Genomic DNA, 22,036 nt, shown 5'->3' with positions numbered 1-22,036 from the left:
AGGCCCCTATCCCATCACCAACATCACATGGAAGGATTCGACATTTTTTTTTTCTAGCTCGCCCTCGATCTGTCTTGTCTGCCAGGGTCTTCTCCGCAAGCGAAGTGCATACATACTGCATAGACGAGCGACACAAACGCCTGGAGCCACCTCCACAACACCGACAAAAAAGCAAACATGTCGATATTTCGGAGTGATTTCAGGCCATCCAACATGTCGACAACCGCGTCTACCGCAGGCAGCCTCGCAGGCGCGGCACGGCTGATAATCTGCTCTCTGCTTGCGTGCTTGTGGGTGTTGAAGAGTCAAGTCACGTTTCCCACGCACTTGATCAACCCATCGAGCCTCTCTCTCATCTCTCGAATCCTTCCCGTCGCCCATCATCAGATGGTCTGCTCTCTCACCCACCCCGCCAAGGACCGTGCTCCTAGCTCCCCAGGTTCCTTGCCCCTCTTGTTCCTCCTCCGCTCCCTCCCTCCCTCTCCCCACCATGTCAGCATTCGCCAATCACGCCGCACCCGCTGCTTACATGTTCGTTGAAAATGCATCATCCATGTCATGCTCATGCTAACCATCCAAACCCGCGTCTAGGAGTATCTTGCAAACACGAAAAAGAATGAGAAACGACGCGAAAAATGATGGACACCCAAAAAGCCCATGAAACAACCGGGCGAGCCAAACTCCCATCTGCTGCGAGTCGACGTTCCAAATCACTACCGTCGGGCTAGCCCTACGCCCACGCTGTCCACCCCTATCAACGTAGCGGGGCCACTACTACTACTAAACCATCTCGTCTCGTCGCCGCCAGCCAAGCGGAACTAGCCTCCCAACCTCACACCCTCCCTCTCAACACAACACAACACTCCACCACCACGCGCGCACGCACGCACGCACCCCCGCTGCTCTAGCTGGCCGGACTAGGCGGGGGCGGGACGCCGCTCTCCCAGGCCGCATTAGGAGTCGCGTCGAGGACAAACGCCAGCTCCGCTCCGTGCTCAAAGACATCCTCCCACGTGACCCAATTCTTGCTCCACGGCTGCCCGTCGAGCGACACGCTCTGGACGAACCACTTTTGCGCCTGCACCTGCTCGTCGTGGGCCACGTTGGTCGACACGTTGAGGAAGCGCCCGCCGCCCAGCGCCACGCTCACGCTGCCAAACCACGGGCTGCCCAGCAGAAACGTCGTCTGCCCCGTCAACGGGTACAGGCCCATCATGTTCCACAAAAGCCAGCTCTGCATGGCGCCCGCGTCCGAGTTTCCTGGCAGCGCGGCCGGGCCTACGCCGAACGAGCGCTGCGCGATGGCGCGGATGCGCGCGACGCTGCGGTGCGAAGCGCCGGCAAAGTGGTACAGGTACGGCGTCGTGAAGCCCGGCTCGTTGGCGACGTTGTAGATGCCGCCATCAAAAAACTTGTCCAGGCGGGCGGCAAAGGCGGCGGGGCCGCCGCTCAGCGTCACCAGGTGGGCGGCGTCGTGGTGGGCGTTGAAGCTGTACGTCCAGGCGTTGTCCTCGTAGTAGGCGTCGGGCCAGTAGCAGCCGCCGCAGGTGTCGGGGTCCTGAGGCAGAAACGAGCCGTTGGCCGCCCGCGGCACCATGAAGCCCGACTCGTTGAGCGCGCTGCTGTGCGCCAGCGGGTTCCAGTGGTTGCGCCATTGCCGGCTGCGGTTGAGGTAGACGGACGGGCTGGCGAGGTGGCTGTCGTTCATGCCCGCGAGCACTTGGTACACGGCGAAGTCGTTGACGCTGTATTCGACGGCCCGCGAGACGGCGCGCGAGTACGCCGGCGTGATGTAGCCGTACTCGAGCCAGTCGGGCAGCGCGCCGCGGCCTTCTTTGGTCGACGAGATGTCGGGCGCTGTCATGGGATCGTAAGAGGGCGCGGGCACCGTCTCCGCGTCGGTCAACATGGCGTCTACAAAACAACATGAGCGAAGAGCTAACAGCATAGGCTCGCTTCCCCAACCTACCAACCCCATCAAACCAATCCACCGCGCCCCTGACCCCCTTGACATAGGCATCCGCAAGCACGTTATCGGCATTCGACCCGCCCTGGACGCGCCCATTATAATTACTCGACCGCGCATCCGGGAGAAACCCATCATGGCGCCAAATGCCGACGAACGAGCGTATCATCTCCTCATACGCGTCGGGCTGCAACACGTGCAGCAGCGGCGTGGTGCAGCGAAAGAGATCCCACAGGGTAAACCAATCGTCGTAATAGGGCTCCCCATCATCCCAGCCGGGCATCTCGCCCGTGCGGTTCGACGGCAGCAGGTGCATGCCGTAGAGGCTCGAGTACAGCTGCGTCAGGAGCGTGGCGTTGGTCTCGGCCGTCGTCACCTTGGAAAACACCTGCGTCGTCCACGCCTCTTGTGCTGCTTGGACGAGCCCGCTCAGTGTTGTGCCGGCCGGCATTTCGGCGTCGATGTGCTCGCAGGCGCGCGCCGATGAGATGAACGAGATGCCGACTCTCGACACGACGTGTGTGGTGTCGTTGAAGCTGAAGACGCCGCCCACGCGTTGAGAGCCGGATACCGCGCTGCGCGCGCCGTACTCCCACAGCCGCGTTCCGTTGCCGGAAAACGTCTTGGAGCTGCTGGGCGGCGAGTCGAAGCGGCCGCAAAAGTGTATGGTCCAGTCGGGGGCTGGACGATGTCAGTTGGTGCAGCAGCCGCAGCTGGGACGGATTGGCGCCTCGACCCACGCACAGAGATTCCACCCGCCATTATACGTGCCGTTGCCCTCGTAATGCCCGTCATCAAACACCTCCAGGCTGCCACCCGCGTAGTGCTGTTCCCAGCCCAACCCGCGGTACGACGGGAGCACGTGCGAGACATCGACAACCACACTGCCTCCCCCATCCGGAAACCGATACTGATACCAGCCCGCATGGCTCGTCGCCGCCAGCTGCACACCAACCCCATTCGCCAGCTCCGCCGCATAGTAGCCGACCTGGGCGGTGTCGGGGGCGCTCCGGGAGACCGAGAGATCGATCAGGGGGTTCGAGATGTTGCCGACGACGGGGAGTTGCGACACGACGCCGTACTTGGGTGCGCCGCCCGTCCCGCTCTCGTGCATCATGCTGAAGCCCGTCACCCGGCCGCCCGGCAGATAGCCCGAGTAGGCGTCGGTGGTCCCCGAGGAGACGTCGATGCCGAGTTTGACTGTGGAGAAGGGCGCTGGGTGAGGTGGGGTGAGTTAGTGATTCTGTTTTGTTCTTGCTTTTCCTCCCTTTTTTTTTCTTTTCTTTTTGGTCTTTGGGATGGGCTGTGCGGCACTGGGCCAGGCTGGTAGGTGTGCTATAGGTAGGTACAGTAGGTACGCACCAGGAACGACGCCGGGAAACACATTGCCGCCATTTTCGGAGCCAAAGCTGGTAAATTGCGTTAGCACATTGCGTTGTTTTCTTCCTCGCAACTGCAACAAGGCCAAAATCGAACCATCAATCAAAACACAATCCCTCCCCATACATGTGCAGCAGAAATTCAAGCGCTATAATATTACTCACAATGGATCCGCATACTGAACATAATCATTATAACTCGAGCTCGTTGTTGTGGTGGCACCTAGCGAGCCTACCAGGCCTCCGAGCGCCAGGACAATCATCTGTGAATAATGTACAGGAGCTGGTGGACGCGCCATCTTGCATCAGCAAACAACCTGCCTGCGGGCCGGCCTCACATTGGTGAGGCGGAGTAAGGCTTAGACGACTGAGGGACGACTGGAGAGAGAGATGGAGGGGGAAAAGATACTGGTAGCAAAGACTACGTAGGAAAACCATCCCATCCGGTAGAGTGTGGATGGGATGGGGTGGGATGGGGTGTGTATGGGGGGCAGGTAGGTAGGGCAGAACGTGGATAGACCAAGGTACTCACTACTCACGTGAAGATGGATGTGGACCAAAGAATAGAGCTGGACAAGGTACCACAAGTCGGCCTTTGTTGTGCGGGAAGAGGTAGGCACGGCAAGGTGCGTTAGCAGTCTAAGCTTCGGGAGCCATCTATCTGTCGTGGGATGGGATGGAAAGGAAGGAACGAAGGACGTGCGATATGTAGGTGAGCATCTAGGGAAGTTTGACGGACGGCAGGCACAAGGTCGTGGTTCCCGTGTGCGCACAAAACGGACGGATAAGAACAGGTCGTGTGGGTCCCATGGCTGCAGAAACGACACGAGGAGCCGCAGAGCGTGAGGTACGACACCACGAGGGCTGCAAGGTCGACGTGGAGTAGTGGAGTGTGCTTCTGGTGTGCCCGCGGTGTGGACGTATCAGAAGCGCCATGGCCACGGCGTGCATGTTTGACGCGGTTCGGGGCGGCTGCTCCACCATGCAGTGGCATTGCCATATTGGACGACGAGCAGGGCGAGAGAAGCAATCTTTTGGAAAATCTTTGCTTGGCTGTGCCAGGCGACGTATTCCAGAGAAGAAGGAGGTTGCGGTTGTGGAGCGAAGTGTGGAACTGGGTTCGGGAGTCGGAGCGGCACGCCTCAACCATGAGCCGTCTTATTGGCGTTCCTGGAGTGCCGACTGATGGGATGCGGCTGCCGTGCCGTCTGAGTGCTGCCGGAGCGAAGCTTGCATGCAGATGGATGCCATGGGATGGCGATGTGGATCCGGCACCTGGCATCCTGCATGAGATGGGGTAGGTAGACGAGGATTCATCTCAGTCGGTCGCAGAATTCATCTCTCCACGGCTGATTGGCTTCAAAGATGATGGAAGGATTAATGCCCCCCTGGCCATCAACCGTTCTTCAGCATGTGGAACCACCACGAGAGGAGGTCATGTTGAGAGAGAGAAGTGGTTGCGGTTGAAAGGTCCAGGGTCGTGGAGCTCGCGCACTGATCGACTGACGTCCGGAGTTGACCTTTTTAAAAGCCCCACCCGACGGCCGGCTGACGACCACCCCCAAACATCACCACCCACCTCGACATGCACATGGTTTGCCATCGACGTAATGAATTTCCATCAAACCTGACATTTGCCAACAATAAGATACACGTCGTCAATTTGTATCCGCTCGCCCTTGAATCCATCAAAGCTTCTTGTCTCCTACGACGCCGTCAACCTCGAGCGAACCCTCGCTTCCGTTGCGGCCACTCTTACTCTTTCGCCGAAGCTCTTGACCCCAGTTGTCGAGGTTGACTACAATCGGGTTGCGTCCGCCGCGCGCCACGACCCACACGACCTCTTCGTCGCTGTCGTTGACTTCTTGGTGTTGCGAAAAGGCCGGGATCAGAGCAAAGTCTCCCGGTGCCAGCTCCTGGCGCGTCTTGCCGTTGTCGCTCAAGATGGACCCATGCCCTCGCACAGCGTAGATGATGGTGTCTGTCACGGCTGTCAGCGGTAGACAGTAGGAACCACACGAGACTGACCTTCGGCACCGTGGTGGTGCACTGCAGATGACGTGTGAGGTTTGGCAACCGTGACTACAACGCCATGTCAGCCATCACTTTACGCAGGTTTTTGTATATACCCTCTCAAGCCACTCACCTGTTCCGCATACTTGATCCGACATGTCCTGGATTGCGTTCCATCGGGTGATGCCCTCGGTCTGAGCCGTATTCTCCCTCAGACTCTCTGCCCGGACCACCTTGACAGCTCCAGCGCGCACCATTTTTGTTAGAGATGAATTTTTCGATTCAACCACCACCCAAGACGGACGTAAATCGACAAGCCAACGACAAGCCCAGAGCTTCGAGAAAAAGAGGGGGCAGAGCAATCCGCTAGAGGATTCGACGTCCCGGCAGCGGCACGCCTTTATAATCCACCCGCGCAGCCGCAAAACACAGACTCGTCGATGCCACAGCCCAAGGTTTGGAAAGATTAAAGCAACTAGTCGTCCAATGCCCGGGTCCAACCGCTCCAGCCGTCCAGAGGGCACAAGCTTCCCCACACTCTGCGCGTCCCCTCGACGTCATCCCGTGCGGGAGGTCCCGCGGTCATCCTTGCTAGGTCGGGACTTTACGGGCATCAAGGGCCCAGCCAGACTCGGACAGACGGCTTCATTGGACGCTTCGACATGTCTTGATCCCTCTTCTCTCCGCATCGGTCGAGTCTAGCTGGATGATGGGAAAGAGGGGGTAGAGAGGGTAGACTTTGGATTTGGATCCGCAGCAGAAACGGCCATCTTTCTTGCCGCTCTCCCGAGACCTCTTGGTTCAACACACGCCGTGCCTCGCATGCTGCGACCTTGACGACGCGCTGAGGAGCCAAGTAAAACGGTGGCAGGTAGGATTGCTGCCAGCGGCACCCACGGAAGTGCCTCGAGGATATACAATGACGGCAGCGCCGCGCTGCTAACCCAGCCACAGCAAAGCGCCGTTTCGATGCAGATGCACCTACGTCCAAACCACCGACGATAGTTTGCCTGCTGTACATGTGCCTATCGAGCCCCGTATTGTTTCGAGCCGATCGATAGCCATCAACGGGTCAAGCGAGCGAGCGCACCGGTCAAAAGGCCCAAGGCAGAGACTACCCAAACGCACACATTGCAGAGCGCGCACATACTGCACTCCATCACCATGCGCATGCGTACCAACGTTTCGAACGTGCGTTGTGCGTTGGAGCGGATGGGAAAGAAACGAAAGAGCAATGCAATGATTTGATCTACTTCCAACCTTGTGGGGCGTTGCCGTCGGCTTCCAGTTCGCAGCCTTGAAAGTGCGCAAGTCCTTAAGTACCGTCTATGCGACAGCCTCGTTTTCGGGTTTTTCTTTGATTTGTTTCGTTGCAGTACCTCGCTCGCATTGCATCTTCGTTTCCTCGCCAGCACCAGCAGCAGCACCAGCAGCCGGAAATCCGCAAATCCGGGTCCTCAGCCACGGCGTGTCGTCGTCAGTCAACCAAGGCAGCAGTGTGGATTCTATTTCTCTTCTTTGCCTGCTTCCATATTGCATCACTCGTCCATCTTTCCTATTTTTGAATTCTCGGGTCGTCGCCATGCATTTCTCGACCATGAAGCTTTTTGTGAGGGTAACGCCCCCTTCCTGCCCCCTGCTTGCTACCTACACACACTAAGCACCTGTCCTATCCACACTCACATCCACACCACCCCAAGCGCCACCACGACTGACAAACCCTCCGTAGGCGTCACCAGAGGCCGACTCGCAACCAATCCGCATCCGGCGCAACCGCCTGATCAAATCCAAATCCAGCAGCACGACCACCTCGTCCACCTCTTCAACCAGCACCAGCACCAACAAAAAACTCTCACCGTGCCACAAAATCCCCGCGTCTCGACCCCGGCAAAGCGCGCCCGTCTCCAGCTGTTCCTCGTCGTCCTCGTCGTCGTCGTCTTGTTCTTCCTCTGCTTCCTCCGCCTCCTGCTGCACCCTCTGCCGCCAGCCATCCCTCCTCCCCTGCCCCTCGCCCGCCGTCCCGCTCTACCGCGCCGACGTGTGCGCGCACTCTACTTCTTCCTCTTCCTCCTCCTCTTCGTCCTCCTACCCCCGCCTTCGCCGCTGCACCGCCGACCGCGCCCTCGGCACCTTCGCCATCAAAAAGTACGACGGCGGTGGTGGGCTGCCGGCGTACGAGAACGACTACGACTACGCCTACGACTGCACCGGCAGCGGAAGGGGCAGAGGCAACTACAGCGCCGCCAACCTGGGCGTCGGCGTCAACGTCACCATCACCAACAAGACCGCGAATAATGACGGCGGCTGTCGCCGCGACGCGCCGCCGCCGCCGTACACGTATTCCCTCGCCTCTGCGTCGTCCTCGTACACCTCGACCTCCAACCACTCCAACCGCCACCGCTGTCCGCGCCCCGCACGGCCCTGTTTCAGCCCCGGCGACTCGTCCGCCGGCGAGTGGGAGAAGCTCGTCGTCTGCGTCGAGGAAGAAGAGACGGAGGTGACGGACACCGAAGATGACGAGATGGCGTATGGAGGGGGCTGTGGCGAGGGCGAGAGGGATGCACTTGTTGCGGTTGCGGCGACGGGCAGGGAGAAGGTCATGGTGGGCAGGGGGAGGGGTATGGTTGTTAGGCGGAGGGGTGGTGGTGGTGGGAGGTGGTAGGTAGGGAGGAGGTATGGGAGGGGAGGGGAGGGAGGGAGGGAGGATCATGATTCATGAGGGATGAGGGATGAGGTTACGAGGAGCATTTCATGTCACGTCTGCTTTCTGGCTGGGTGAGTGCCCGGTCGGAGTTCCGGCGCACTACGTTTTTCGCTTCATTTATGTAGGTTACACAGACACTCTCGTCTTCATGCCCAGGTCCCTCCCTCCCTTGGTGGGAATTTTGCAGGCCGATGATGGTACGGTTGTTGCTTGCAAACGGTGGGGGGGTGGAGGATGCTTTTGTGTCTTCTTGTCCAGTGGTCCAGTTGTTCGTTCCATTCGTTTCAACATCATGGAGGAGGAGGAGGAAGAAGAGGAAGACAGAGAAAAGAGAAGAGACAGTGGTGGTGGTGGCAGTCTGTTGCATACTGATCGCTTCTAGATTATCCCATCGCTCACTACCTATATACCTATGTATGCGCTCGAGTTTCTGCAACAACTCCTCCATCAGTTCTGAGCGCGCCATTGGTCGAATATAGAACCCCAAGATTCCTCCTGTGGTATAGTATTTTTTGCAAAGTGGGGAGGGTGAGATGGTGCTTAGTTCTCCGCTTTCTCTGCAACTTTGGGGTGCCGGCGGTGGACTGATTATGAGGGCAGGTTCCAGCTGGTTGATGTGCCCGTGCTTGGGGGCGTGCGATTGGCCAGGGCACCGCAACCAGCCCTAAGGTAGGGCAGGGTAGGGCAGGGCAGGGCAGGGTTTGACAGACAGTACACGTACAGGGAGTAATCAAGCACCTCTGCACCGCCGTGGAGTTGACATTTCTTTTGCAACCCACTATGGTTGTATCGTCCGAACCGAACCGCACTGCTGTCACCAGCGCGCGCGTCTTCACCTAAAGACCTCTGACTGGGAGCTGGAAATCGTTCCCTCTCACGAATCCATTGCTGGCTCGCTCACTTCAGGCTGCCCGGCACATGCTCATCACGAGGGCCTACAGGTGCTCAATGTCAGGTGAATGGCTGAATGTTTACTTCCAAGCAACCGTGACTTCATGACGAGCAACACCGCTCAGTGACCGACTTTGTCGAACTCGGCATTTGGTACGTTGCAGATGAGGTCAGCGTCAGCTTCAGCTGAGCCATGACAGCATCCGAGCCACAACGTGAACTGTCTGAAGAATCGCCATTGGCCCTTTTTTCTTGCACACGCTGTATAGCAGACGAGCTAGCTCTTACAGAGTCGCAACATCTGGTCGTACAGGTCTCGTATCGACACTCTGTCCAGCTTCGTATTGACTGGTAGATGCCCTTTCCACGGCTTTCAGCTCGCAGTTGCTGTAGCACCCTCTTTCTTCGACAAGACTAGGTATAAAGGTGTGCTCTCGACTCCTTTGCAAAAAGCTGAGCAACCATTTCCCAACTCATACCAAAATCTTCTCAATCCTCGACATCTTTCAAAAAATCCGAAATTCTCTGCCTCGCAACGCCTCCAAACACAAAACACATACATCATCCACCCAACAAAAATGAAGTCCTTCTTCACCTTCGGCGTCGCCACTCTCGGAGCCTTCCTCCTCCTCGCCGCCGGCAGCGCAAACGCCGACTGCATCCCGGGCTTCAGCGCCGACACGTTGGCTGAATGCAACAAACATTGTGATGGTTACACCTGCGTGTCAAGTGGAGGTCCGTACCAGTGTGGTTACTGCGACTCAAGCTGAGTTGTTGGACTTTGCAATTGGGTCAACCGGGGAGGGGGGTTTTTGCGGGGTGGGATATAGGAGGGAGAAAGGATATTTTCCACGCAATAAGGTCCAAGGGGCGTCGACACATGTTGGGTTGCCCCTCCCCGGCTGGAGGAATCTCTTCAAGACCCTGTTCAGAATCACATATTTCAATATAACGCTCGTTTTCAACCAATGAATCTGTCGCCATCAGTATAAGGGCCTTGTATCTCAGCAATCAGCCAGGGCATTGAGTGTATTTTGAGTGTTGGGCCGTACATGTCAACGTACATCTGAACGTATTCAGTTGCCTAAGTAGCCTGAGATAATCTCTGGACCAATACTCCGTCAGGACCCATGACAGGAGGCACTCGAGTTCGACTCGTGACGGGATCCTTTTTGCGGTTTCTTCTTTTGCTTTTTCTGACTTCGTCGTCTACTTCTTCATCATCATCGTCGTCTCTTCGTCTACTTCATCTCATCATCTCCCATCCCACCCTTAACGCCCCATTCCCCCTCCCTCTCCCCCCTCTTGCCCTCACTCCCTCATCCCAATCACACCTTCGCGCCGCCCTCCCTCTCCCTCTCCATCTGCTCCGGATCCACCACCACAATGCCCTTGCCGCTCATCTTGCCGCTCTGCGCCAGCTCGAGCAGCTGCGGGATGGCCTGCAGGCCGTGGACGGGGTTCGTGCTGACGTGTATGTTGTGCTCGGCGACGACTTGCAGCATCTCGCGCGCCTCGGCCACCGAGCTCACGAGGGAGCTGTGGATGCGGATGTTGCGGAAGATGAGCTCGCGGAAGGGGACGCTTACTTGGTCGGGCTGGAAGAAGATTGTTAGTGGGTGGGGGTTGTTGGAGAGGGGGATGGGGAAGGGGGTTTTTGGGAGGGGGAAAACTGACCTGCGCAATCTGCACCATCAACCCATGCATGCGCGTAATGGCACACGCCGTCGCCGCCGCCTCAGGCGCCTCGCTGATATTGACCGTCGCATGCACGCCCTTGCCCTCCGTGACATCCTGCGCAGCCTTCACCACCGCCTCCTTACCCCCGCGCGCATCAACCACAACCTCCGCCCCCGTCGCCCTCGCCAACGCCAACCCCTCATCCCTCGCATCGACACCAACAACCCTCACGTCCAGCGCCTTCGCAAACTGGATCCCCAAATGCCCCAGCCCGCCGCCCGCGCCCACCAGCCCGAGCCACTGCCCGCGCTGCACGCCCGCCTGCTTGATGGCGCGGAAGATGGTGCAGCCGGCGCAAGCAAGCGGGGCGGCGGTGGCGAAGGAGACTGCGTCGGGGAGCTTTGCCGCCGTGCGCGCGTCGATGCGGACGTATTCTGCAAAGGCGCCCTGCGTGTGCACGCCAATCGCGCCCTCGCACTTCTGGCAGTACTGCGGCAGGCCGGCCTTGCAGTCGTCGCAGGCGTCGCACGGGTGGAGATATAAACCCGCCATGACGCGGTCGCCGATGCGGAAGTCGGTGACAGAGGAGCCCACCGCTGCGACGGTGCCGGCGCCTTCGTGAGAGGCGGTGCACGGGAGTGGAGGCCGGAAGATGCCTGCGCGCACCATGTTGTCCGTGTGGCAGAGCGAGGCGACGGCGGTTTTTAGGAGGAGGTCGTGGGGTTGCAGGTCTTTGGGCACGGGGATGTGGTGGATTTTGTAGGGTTGGCCGAACTGCGAAGGGTTAGGATATGGCGTTGGATAGTTGGGAAAAGAGGAGGGGATTGAGACCGTACCTCGACGACCTGGCAGGCCAGCATTTGGTCGGGGACGTTTTCGAGGCCGGACATGGCGGGCGATTGGGCTGTGTCTGGTGCTGCTGCTGCTGCTATGTCGTGAAGTAGCTTGCGAGATTAATAGGTAAAGTAGGGTGTCTGGTGGTTCATATAATCTCAGGGTCGACGTCAATGTTATAAATCAATTAAAAGGCTCGTGTCTAATAACGGAAACACAAAACACAAAACGAGAAGCTGTGAGTGGAGTGGGTTCCTGGCGGGCGGGACGACACGACACGCGCCCCTCAAAGCAAGGCTGTTTGGAGTCGGAAGTAGGTGGATCAAACGGAATTTGGGGAGCGGGAAGCTTCGAATCGAGGCGGAAATAGGCGATGTTGGGGTGGAGATAGCTGCGATTGTTTATAATCAAGAGGTTGCGGTATACAGAATGGGTAACACGGTGAGCAGCAGAGAAGAAAGAGGTGGAGATGGTGTTGCGTGTCGTCGTCGTTGGAATGTGGCAGGCGGAGGTCGGAGCTCCAGCTACAGCTGAGGAGCTGGGGGAGAGCTACGTCACACAGCAGCTGGAGGTGGTTCCTTGTTCGCATCCAAGTGGTTGTAATTGGACATGTTGCCGCGCTCGTATACAGTTCTTTGTTGCCAAGGGAAAAAATTCTGGAGACTGATAGACGAGAGAAAAACAAACCATTGCCAAGGCGGGCTCGATGGATGGAGGAACTGTGGGGATGGCGACGGGGACTCTGGGGAAGACGGTGGTCCGCGAACAGCCCGCGGTGCACGTGATGATTCTTTTTGCGATTGTTTTCATCGAGAAACGGGTCCAAAGGATGACAGGGGGTTTAGGGCTGTGGCGGCTGCTTCAGTCAAAGTCTGTCCAGTCTACCGGCGTGAGGCGGACTGGAACATGCGGGCTGCGGGATGGGTCAACTTGTCCGCGGGACTGGCGGCAGAGAGGTGCATCTTGATAGATGTGATAGCCGGATAAGTAGTCCATGTAGTCGAAGCGGCCGAGGATTGTTTGTATCCATCTCTGACGCGTAGAATGAACCGTCTGGTTGCGTGCGAAAGGTCGCATAATGGACCGACGATGATTCGCTGGGCAGGTGACGTGAGCGTCGAGGTGCCGAATGGCTGGCGGTGGACCTCGGCTCGACAAACCTCTACAATTCGTCCAAATTCCTACTCCTTGAGCTTGACGTTTCCCAATCGGGCGCATTTACGCTGTTTGGCCGCTTCGAATCTCATCACGAGTCCCATCTGACGTCGGCCATGCTGCGGCTGGACGCCCCCAGACTCGCGGAGTCCGGGGTACGTCTGCTGCTCCCTGACATGTGAAGCCTTGCCCAGAGACTCTCGCGCGCCCAAAGCCGAGTCCGTACCTATTAATCCTGTCCGTCACCGCTGCCTCTTTATCCTTTCTGACCTCTACGACTCCATCAACATCTCTCTTTCTTCACCATCTTCATCATGTCGGGAACCTTTTCCACCTCCGATGTCCAGGCGCATTCCAAGCCCGACGATCTTTGGATCATCGTCGACCAGGATGTCTACGACCTGACCAAATTCCAGGACGAGCACCCGGGAGGAAAGAAGAGTATGTTGTTTGCGCCATCACTTTCCAGGCACCTCGCTCACCTCACCCAGTCCTCCAGCGCGTTGCCGGCAAGGATGCGTCCAAGCAGTTCTGGAAGTACCACAACGAGGGCATCCTGAAGAAGTTCCAAAAGCAGCTCCAAGTCGGTTCCCTCGACAGCAAGCCCAAGCCCGCAGCTGCTCCACCAAAGGAGGTTGCGAAGCCCAAGGCCGAGGCTGGCACCGTATCGGCCGTCCCCCGTGGTGCGCCAGAGCAGTCGGAGCCTCTCGACCAGTTTGGAGACCTCGTCCCCTACGCGGATCCGTCATGGTACCAGACTGTAAGCCAAACCACTCGAATCATCCAAGCCCAACTGACAGTCCATGATAGTACCACACGCCCTACTTCAACGAGTCTCACGCCGCCCTGCGTGCCGAAGTCCGCGAATGGATCGAGAGCGACATTATGCCCTACGTCACCGAGTGGGATGAGGCCAAGCGGATACCCGAGGAGATTTACAAGGCCATGGGCCAGAAGGGTTATCTTGCCGGTCTGCTGGGCATGCACCCGTACCCTACCCACTTGACCGACAAGCGCGTTGCGAGCGTGGCCCCGAGGATTGGGATCTTTTCCACGAGATGGTCATCACGGACGAGCTGTCGCGTGCAGGCAGTGGTGGTCTGGTGTGGAATCTTGTTGGTGGTTACGGTATTGGAGGCCCGCCTCTTGTCAAGCACGGCAAGCCGTCGCTGCTGAAGAAGATCCTACCTGAAATCTTGAACGGCGACAAGCGCATTTGTCTTGCCATTACCGAGCCTGGTATGTTTATCAAAGGACTTGAAGCATACATGGACTAATCCCTGTAGATGCCGGATCTGACGTTGCCAACCTCACCTGCGAGGCCAAGCTTTCGGAAGATGGCAAGCACTACATTGTCAACGGCGAGAAGAAGTGGATCACCAACGGTATCTGGTGTGACTACTTCACCACCGCTGTGCGTACCGGTGGCTCGGGCATGAACGGAGTCTCTGTCCTCCTCATCGACCGCGCCATGGGCGGTGTCAAGACGCGCCGGATGGACTGCCAGGGTGTGTGGAGCTCCGGCACGACCTACATCACGTTTGAGGACGTCAAGGTACCCGTCGAGAACCTCATTGGCAAGGAGAACCAAGGTTTCAAGGTCATCATGACCAACTTCAACCACGAGCGCATGGGCATCATCATCCAGTGCCTGCGCTTCAGCCGCGTGTGCTACGAGGACAGCATGAAGTACGCGCACAAGCGCAAGACGTTTGGCAAGCGCCTCATCGACCACCCGGTCATCCGACTGAAGCTGGCCCACATGGCCCGCCAGATCGAGGCCTCGTACAACTGGCTCGAGAACCTCATCTACCAGTGCCAGCACATGGACGAGATGGAGGCCATGCTCAAGCTCGGCGGCGCCATTGCCGGCCTCAAGGCCCAAGCCACCACCACCTTTGAATTCTGCGCTCGCGAGGCGTCGCAGATTTACGGCGGTCTGTCCTACAGCCGTGGCGGACAGGGAGGCCGCGTCGAGCGTCTGTACAGAGATGTCAGGGCGTACGCCATCCCCGGTGGTTCTGAGGAGATTATGCTCGACTTGAGCATCAGGCAGGCGTTGAGGGTGCACAAGGTGTTGGGAATGAAGCTGTAAGTGGTGGTCGAAAGGTGTGTAAGATGCAGGAGAGGGGAGCTAGTGGGTGGTCTGTTTGTAGTTGGAATTGCCAGACATGTTAGATTGGATTTCTTGCAGATAGTCAAAATACATGTTCAACAAGTCTTGGCCTTGCACGTGCCTGAGTGCTGCTCCTGAGTTGCAAAGGTTGTTAACCCAGCGTACGTTGGAAGAGTGATGATGTTCAGCCGCGCGGAGACGCCTTGATCCCAAATCAAGATATCGGTGTGTAAGCTGGTAGATGAAGTGGAATCCAAGTACATTTATACAGGCAGCTCAATGAAGGGGTTGTAAAGAGTCGCAAAGCAGTCCGCATGACGAGGTCCAGTTGCTCAAGACGATGGCGGGGAAGGCCCCTTGTCAACAAGCGTTCGCTTCGCAGCCGAAGCCGAGCACCACGTCTAGAGTAGAGTTGCACCACGACACTTCATCTTTCCATCACCAAGACTCTCATCAAGTCCCACAATACGCTCCTAACGCCCCTCTTGAGGCCCACTATAGCCCTCGTGCCAACCTCAGCCACGAGCCGTTGGCCATGTCTCGACCCTCACCACGATAGACCCCCGCGCTACGGCGGCAGCGAGAGATGGCCGTGGTTTGAACGGGTTACTCTCCTGCCTACTCCGGCGTCGCATCAACAATGGCTCCAGAGTTGCTTCACGAGACCACTCAGCAGCGCGCGAGCCATGGTGGCATGCAGTCGTCTGTCGCCGCGTTGCAGTTTTTGACTCAGCTGATCTGCACAGGGACCTGCTACCACGGTGCACCACAGCGCCATCCGCGGAAGCTGGTCCAGCCAGACCTGGACGACGAACGAAGATGTTTGCTTTTAGATGACAACACGCGCGGTATAAGGCAATCCCGCGACTGCCCTCGTTGCCGGCGGCATCCTCCTCTTTCCGTCGGCTGCGACCTGAGGAACGGCCAGCGGCACGGGAATCCATCACTGGCTCCAGGGACCATCTTGGCTAGCGTGCGAGTAGCACAAACGGCGTCTCTCACGATGCAACAACCATGTCCCTTGATCCCTGCCGGCCGCTGCTGTGACGTCTCACTCGGACGACTCTAGAAAAAGCCCGCCGCTCGACCTCTTCTCTGAGCGCGTCCGCTCCAGACAGGCCCCGTCATGCATCTCCTTGACCTGTCTGGTGCGCTGCTTCCTGCCTCTTTCTCCTCTGATCTTCTCGCCTTCGTTGGGCTTGTCGTTTGTCTGTATCTGTGGCATGTAAATCGCGGACTAGGGGGCTCCCCCCAAGTGGTGGACCGCGTGGCAGTCAAGCCATGGACAGAAAAAGAGCTCCGGGAAGCATACGACAAGCTGCGGCAACATCCCATTGACGTGACGCCTCACCTGCCGCCCAAGCAGCAGAGACGGTACATAGTGACTGGCGGAACAGGCACGTATTCGTATTACCCTCTCAAGGGAAACCCGCAAAACATGATATTGGTCCAGCAACGACTGACAAACTCGCCAGGTCTCGTCGGCGGCGCCATAGTCCAACAACTGCTCCTCCGCGGCCAGGATCCCTCTCTCGTCCGCATCCTCGACATCCGCCCGCCGAGTCCAAAGGTCGCTGGGAGCGTGCGCCGCGCTCGCGACCTGTCGCGCGCCGACTTTGTCCAGGTCGATGTCGGGAGCAAGAAATCGGTCGACGAAGCGTTTGCACGCCCTTGGCCTTCCCATGCCGCCGACTGGCCTCTGACCGTCTTCCACACGGCAGCCGTAATCCGCGTCTCGGAGCGCGCCGCCTCACTCCTGGCCCTCTCGTCACGCGTCAACGAGTTGGGGACCGCGTACGTGCTGGACGCGGCCCGCGCAGCTGGCGCCGACATCTTCGTCGCCACGTCCTCCGGCAGCATCGCCATCCGCCCTCTCCGGCCCTGGCTTCCCCCGTGGCAGCGCTGGCCCACCGGCTACTACCAGCGCCTGACCGACGCCGACTACGACCTGCACCGCCCGCATGGCGGCTACTACGGCAACTATCCCGAGAGCAAGGCGCGCGCCGAAGCGCTGGTGCGCGCGGCAGACGACCCCAAGGCGCGCTTTCGGACGGGCTGCATTCGTCCGGCCAGTGGCGTGTATGGCTCGCGCTTCGACAATACCGTGGGCGCGTATTTGCGCACCGGAGGCGGCCCGGACTGGTTGGGGCATATCGTTAATAACTTTGTGCATACGGGCAATGTCGCGTTGGCGCATTTGCTGTACGAGCAGGTCCTCATCGCGCCGGCGAAGAAGGAGAAGAAGAAGGAGGAAAAGGATGCGGAGGCGGATCAAGAGACCACGCATGAACCATCTCCAGTGGCCAACAACAACAACTCCTCCACCCACCACGACCTCGGCGGGCAAGCCTTCACCATCGTCGACCCCACCCCACCCATCCGCTTCAGCGACCTGCAGCGCCTGCACCTCACGCTCGCCGCCTCGCCCATGCGCTTCTACCGCGTGCCGCCCGTGCTGCCCTTCCTGCTCTCCCACCTCATCGAGCTGTATTCACTCATCCACCACCACGCCATCCAGCCACTAACCGCCTACCTCGCCACCCCTTCTCTCCCTCTCCTCGATATCCCGCTGCGCGCCCTCGGTGTAGCGATGAGGCTGCTGCTGCCTCCCCTCACCGGCCTGCCCGTCCTGCTGCAGCCCGCGCTGTTCGGCATCAGCAGCGTGCACCTCGACTACAGCGACGCGCCGGCGCGGCGGCCGCAGGGGGAGGGCGGATTGGGGTATTGCGGCGTGTGGGGCACGATGGAGGGTATGGTGGGGCAGGTCGTGGAGTGGAATGAGGAGTGGGATGAGGCGAGGCGGAAGCGCGAGCTGGAGAGGCAGGAGAGGCGTGGACAGGAGAGGCAGGTGGGGGTGGATGAGGGGGCGAAGGAGGCGTTGAAGAGGGAGGGGGAGAATGGCAGAGTCAAAGCGGGGGCCGTGCCCATTGTGGTTAAGGGGTAAGTGGGAGAACCTAGTCGACTGTCGGCAAGACTTGAAAGAGTCCTAGAGAGGAGGCAGTAAGTAGGCAGGCAGGTAGGCAGGCAGGCATGCGATTCGTCTCGTGACATGCATAGCACCAGACCGTACCTTACCTAATACACGAAATAGCTTCATCCATAGCTTCATGGGCGCTCCATCTTTTCCAATGCACAGCATGCGCCAGACCATCATCGAATATCGCATGGCATGACTCCTATTTCAACCCACATATATCTACACACAAACGTCTACATCCATACATATACATACAAACATCGCAAGCATCGCAGCATCATCAATATTCCCCTTCTTTCCTAGCTGCTCTTGCCTCTTGACACGAAACAAGTCGATCTTCTTTTCCAGAGGGGGGAGGGAGGGGGCAAATTTTCGTTTTCTAGCTACGGACGCATGGCTCTCTTCTATCCGCTATCGAGAGCCAGCTGTTTGAGTCAACTGTGGTATCTATCCATCTACTACTTACTCTAGGCAAGAGGGAAGGAAAGGCGGACTGGACAGTCGATGTGGCTGTCGTAATCCCATTGATGCTGCTGATTACTGTCTGTGGGTAGTGTGGGTTGGGGAACTAGCTACCTGCTACCTTTTCAGTAGCTGATTACTTTGTCAACCTCTTAGTCTTTGGTGACGCGTGCCACAGACCAACGCCGCTGGGACGAGACGACACGAGACGGGAGAAAAGTGGAGAGCATCTAGTGAAATGACGTGGTACAGGCATTAGGTAGGAGGATAGCGGCAAGTATTTGCAGCGAGGTGAGCGAGGGAGAAGGGTTTTGTTTGTGCTGCTGCGTTGGGGCTGTTTGCATTATAATATAAGCAGGGGGATAAGGACAAAACCTCTTCTTCTCCTTCGTCACTTTCACATTTTGATTTGTATTCGGAATACACACAGTGAGACGTCGTTGCAATTTTGAGTGGGGGGTATCAAGTCTATCGTTTTGTTTTCTGTACCAATAACCAAGTGACAGTTGCTCCTCAAACTCCGTGTTCCCATGTGCTTGTTGTGGCGTTGCCCTCCTCTCTCCTTTTGAGACAGCCAACGCGCAAATCTTCTATCCAATCTCCTGTTTTGCGAGTCTGGTGGGATCGTTTTGCCCGGAGCTCGTTGTGTGCGCGCTGCCGTCTTGTCGAGACATTGCATCTGGACAAGCCCTTCCTTTGATCTACCAGGAAAGACTGGCCAAGTCCATTGTTTCTGACCAACCCGTCCCGTTGTATATTCCATATGTGCTCTCCCACGTTTGGTCCTGCACCTGGGTGTCCCAGTCTGTGTCGTCGTTTTTTCCACATGCTCCCTCCCACGTTTGATCCCGCACCTGGGTGTCGTCGCAGTCCATTGTTGACCAATCTGTCGCGTATTCTTCGTCTGCTCTCTCCCACGTTTGATCCTATCACTGGAAGGAGTCCCAGTCTGTGTCGTCGCCTCTGCAGAACGCCCACCCCCAAGTTTGGTACTGCATCGCGGTGCCGTCCGAGTACCACGTCCACGTTTGATCCAGCTGCACCCGGTCGTTGTCCCAAACCCACACTTCATCTTGCTCCTGGGTAGTCCAGACAGACTCCTCCTCCTCCTCTTCCTCGTACTTCTCCTCCTCAGACTCCTCCTGCTCTTCCTCATATTTCTCCTCCTCAGGCTCCTCTGCCTCGTACTCTTCCTGTTCAGGCTCCTCTGCCTCATACTCTTGCTGTTCATGCTCCTCCGCCTCATACTCTTGCTGTTCATGCTCCTCCGCCTCATAATCGTCCTCTTCGTACTCGTCCTCCTCCCTCTCTTCCCCATGCAAACCCTTATCCGTGTTCTCGTCAAACGACCTCCGTCGACCGTTTTGCTTCGCCCCCTCCCACGACCAATACGGCTCGTCCACGAGGTCACCACGGCACTTTGGACAGACAAGACAATCCCGGGGACCGAAAATGTGAACGCAGAGTCCACAAGCGGGGCATCCGCATATGTGGCGTATGTACTTGATCGGATCCTTGCGCGCGTTAGTCTGGCAGACTTCGCACCACCAGATCTCCCACTCGGGGGTGCATTCGCAGATGCAGTCGACACGCGCCTCGCTGCCGTGCGAGTACACCTGTGGCGCCATGTTACACTCGGCGCAGAGGCGCTCGGGGAAGTAGTTCTCGGCTTGTTCAAGAGACAGCGGCTTCTCGAGTTCGCCTTTCATGCAGATATCGAAGAATACGTCCCATTTCTTAAAGCGGAGGCACTCAACGCAGGCGAAGCCGGGGCCGGTGTCAGCTAAGGGGCCTTCAGGCGAGGCCTTGCGCGCCTCGATGAGGCCTTCCAAATCCTCGGAGTGGAGGTGTTGCTCAAAGAACTCGGCCTCCTTGAGGAAGGCGACTTTGCGCTCAAGCGGAATGAGCGCGCAGGGGTCGACGGTGATGCGGTAGTATTTGTTGGTGCCCGCCAGCATCAGGGCAGCGTCGTAGTCGAGAGACTCGAAGATTTGGAGTTGGAGCTCGGTGGGCAGCTCGCCAAAGCTTCCCTTTGTGGTTGCTGGCGTGGTGGACATGTTTTCGGGAGTGGAGGACGGATGTGAGTGTGGTGAAAGGGTTTTGGAGGAGCGATGTGGTTGCGAGGCGTCCGCGGGAGGATGCTGGAGTGGATGAGGTGTGACTTAGAGATATTGTTCGATCGGAGGGCGGTGGGGTTTATATATTCTTGCAGGGCAAAGCCAGATGACTGTTCAGTAGATCTTGTGTCGCGGTCGCCTAGTCCGGTGTCGCGGTGTTGTTGTTGGGGCGGCGAGGCGGGCACCTGGCGGTGAGTATCTCGAGCGCAAGCAGATCTGCTAAGCGCAAACACTTTGGCTAAGACAGTCTAGTGGAATCAGACTAGAAGAGAGGGAAGACAGCAGTTGAGAGTGCCGGAGCTTGGAGTTGTAAAATTTGTTGATGTTGATGGTGAAAGAAGTGAATGCGTGCGCAGGCGCAGCGGCGGTGAGTGCTTGTAGTTGTGAGTGTAATAGATGATGCGGCCGGTCGGTCCAGTGGAATCAAGGGAGCAGAAGCTGAGTACCGCGGTTGGAAAGGTGATCTTCAAACAGACGACAAAAGTGTTGTTTTGGTGTTGAGGTAAGCGGTCTCAGACGCGCCTGCCTGCGTATCTGCTGCCGCCAATGACATCACAGATAACTGCGCAGGCAGGTGCGCCCGAATCTCTTCTGACCGTTGACCATGTCTCATTGCTGGCTTTCGGATTCTTTTGCTTCTTTTGCCCTCCCGTGAATAGAACCACATCCCGAGTGCGACCACCCAAACACAAGCTCACCATTGCACGATGGACAAAGTAAAGGCTCCGACCCGTTACGGCAGTCCTCTCCGTGGAACCAGCGGCAACTTTGGCAGACGGGACATCCATACAGCACACGATCATCAAAACCCACCAACGGAGTCGAAGGACGGCGACAGATTTCGCAAAACCATCGTGGTCGCACGGGGTTTGTGACCCTAGCATAAGATCCATGAGAAAACGGGTTGTGTGACGAGCAAAACGATCGTGGTCGCACAGGGTTTGCGACCCCAGCATGAGATCCATGAGAGAATGTCTTTGTGCTCGTCACACAATCCGTACAGATATTAGTCGCGCTGTAGTAGCGAGGGCTGTTCTTACTCAAGAAGACGCGTTGTCCACCTTGTTTAAAACATGCGGTCTTTTTGACGCGATAGCACTTGAAGCAGGGAAATCCCTCTTGTGGAGACCAGCTCTCCAAGGTGTGTCGGCCCAATGTCTGTACACTGGGAGATTGCAGCTCGTTCATGAGCGGCAGCAGAGACTGCACTTCTGACGGGTGCAAAGGCCGTTCTTGTGATCGGTGCAGAGACTGCACTTGCCTCATAGCCTTGAGCTCTTGGGCAAAGCGATTCTCCAGGTCCCCGAGGAAGCGGTGTTTCTTGAACCACTGCACTTTCATGACAAATTTGGTCTTTTCCAACACGTGTACTTTGGATACAGGATCAAAAAGCCTCCAGTAGCCGTTCGTGGCCGCCAGGGACATAGCCGACAGGTAGTCGAGTTCTTCAACGATCGTGACTTTCAGCTCAGCAGGCAACTTGCCGAAGAGGCCCTGCACGCTAGCTGGACGTGGTGGAGCTGGATGTGTCGATTCAACTGCCTGGCGTTTCGTTGTTTGAAGAAGCGTCCTTGCTGGATCCTCTGAGGCGGGACATTTCGTCGCTGTTTGCATGGCCATGTTTTCCGCGGGTTCCGACATCTGCTGGATCGAGGGTTAAAAAGCGATGAGCTTTGAGAGCGCAAATATTGGTGGCAGTGGGCCCTACCTACGATACAGCTTCTGTCCAGATGCCACAGCTG

The 22,036-nt window shown here is 57.6% G+C and overlaps 9 protein-coding genes across 9 annotated transcripts; 4 read left to right on the top strand and 5 right to left on the bottom strand.

The window, feature by feature from the left end:
* Window positions 1-904: 904 nt before the first annotated feature.
* On the bottom strand, window positions 905-3,644 carry BKA78DRAFT_330669 (alpha-1,2-mannosidase family protein; the record flags this gene model as incomplete). Its single annotated transcript, XM_066889801.1, has 5 exons — window positions 905-1,914; window positions 1,970-2,647; window positions 2,711-3,181; window positions 3,329-3,375; window positions 3,511-3,644. 5 exons carry the CDS (start codon window positions 3,642-3,644, stop codon window positions 905-907), a joined length of 2,340 nt encoding a protein of 779 aa, XP_066746960.1.
* Window positions 3,645-4,788: 1,144 nt separating this feature from the next.
* Window positions 4,789-5,615, bottom strand: BKA78DRAFT_367343 (uncharacterized protein; the record flags this gene model as incomplete). Its single annotated transcript, XM_066892601.1, has 3 exons — window positions 4,789-5,335; window positions 5,374-5,427; window positions 5,492-5,615. 3 exons carry the CDS (start codon window positions 5,613-5,615, stop codon window positions 5,034-5,036), a joined length of 480 nt encoding a protein of 159 aa, XP_066746959.1. The 3' UTR covers window positions 4,789-5,033.
* Window positions 5,616-6,940: 1,325 nt separating this feature from the next.
* On the top strand, window positions 6,941-8,020 carry BKA78DRAFT_351336 (uncharacterized protein; the record flags this gene model as incomplete). Its single annotated transcript, XM_066891148.1, has 2 exons — window positions 6,941-6,973; window positions 7,088-8,020. The coding sequence occupies 2 exons, from the start codon at window positions 6,941-6,943 to the stop codon at window positions 8,018-8,020; spliced, it is 966 nt and encodes a 321-aa protein (XP_066746958.1).
* On the top strand, window positions 8,009-8,823 carry BKA78DRAFT_309935 (uncharacterized protein). The gene is made up of 2 exons (XM_066888075.1): window positions 8,009-8,322; window positions 8,387-8,823. The coding sequence occupies exons 1-2, from the start codon at window positions 8,088-8,090 to the stop codon at window positions 8,539-8,541; spliced, it is 390 nt and encodes a 129-aa protein (XP_066746957.1). The 5' UTR covers window positions 8,009-8,087; the 3' UTR covers window positions 8,542-8,823.
* A 1,428-nt stretch (window positions 8,824-10,251) lies between these two features.
* On the bottom strand, window positions 10,252-11,993 carry BKA78DRAFT_105706 (chaperonin 10-like protein). The gene is made up of 3 exons (XM_066882163.1): window positions 11,470-11,993; window positions 10,631-11,407; window positions 10,252-10,551 (listed from the first exon to the last, which is right to left on the bottom strand). The coding sequence occupies exons 1-3, from the start codon at window positions 11,521-11,523 to the stop codon at window positions 10,282-10,284; spliced, it is 1,101 nt and encodes a 366-aa protein (XP_066746956.1). The 5' UTR covers window positions 11,524-11,993; the 3' UTR covers window positions 10,252-10,281.
* A 679-nt stretch (window positions 11,994-12,672) lies between these two features.
* On the top strand, window positions 12,673-14,840 carry BKA78DRAFT_309929 (acyl-CoA dehydrogenase-like protein). Its single transcript, XM_066888074.1, has 5 exons — window positions 12,673-13,063; window positions 13,114-13,382; window positions 13,433-13,592; window positions 13,637-13,861; window positions 13,909-14,840. Exons 1-5 carry the CDS (start codon window positions 12,937-12,939, stop codon window positions 14,715-14,717), a joined length of 1,590 nt encoding a protein of 529 aa, XP_066746955.1. The 5' UTR covers window positions 12,673-12,936; the 3' UTR covers window positions 14,718-14,840.
* Window positions 14,841-15,864: 1,024 nt separating this feature from the next.
* BKA78DRAFT_351333 (uncharacterized protein) lies at window positions 15,865-17,682 on the top strand (the record flags this gene model as incomplete). Its single annotated transcript, XM_066891147.1, has 1 exon — window positions 15,865-17,682. The coding sequence occupies one exon, from the start codon at window positions 15,865-15,867 to the stop codon at window positions 17,680-17,682; it is 1,818 nt and encodes a 605-aa protein (XP_066746954.1).
* Window positions 17,683-19,106: 1,424 nt separating this feature from the next.
* On the bottom strand, window positions 19,107-20,234 carry BKA78DRAFT_342293 (uncharacterized protein; the record flags this gene model as incomplete). Its single annotated transcript, XM_066890378.1, has 1 exon — window positions 19,107-20,234. One exon carries the CDS (start codon window positions 20,232-20,234, stop codon window positions 19,107-19,109), a length of 1,128 nt encoding a protein of 375 aa, XP_066746953.1.
* Window positions 20,235-20,903: 669 nt separating this feature from the next.
* Window positions 20,904-21,949, bottom strand: BKA78DRAFT_367328 (uncharacterized protein; the record flags this gene model as incomplete). The annotated part of the gene is made up of 1 exon (XM_066892599.1): window positions 20,904-21,949. The coding sequence occupies exon 1, from the start codon at window positions 21,933-21,935 to the stop codon at window positions 20,904-20,906; it is 1,032 nt and encodes a 343-aa protein (XP_066746952.1). The 5' UTR covers window positions 21,936-21,949.
* Between the last annotated feature and the right edge of the window lie 87 nt (window positions 21,950-22,036).

Source organism: Phyllosticta capitalensis (assembly GCF_038381095.1).
Source record: "Phyllosticta capitalensis strain CBS 128856 chromosome Unknown BKA78scaffold_3, whole genome shotgun sequence".
NCBI classification, from domain to species: Eukaryota; Fungi; Ascomycota; class Dothideomycetes; order Botryosphaeriales; family Phyllostictaceae; genus Phyllosticta; species Phyllosticta capitalensis.
This window is presented reverse-complemented; position numbering and strand designations above follow the sequence as displayed.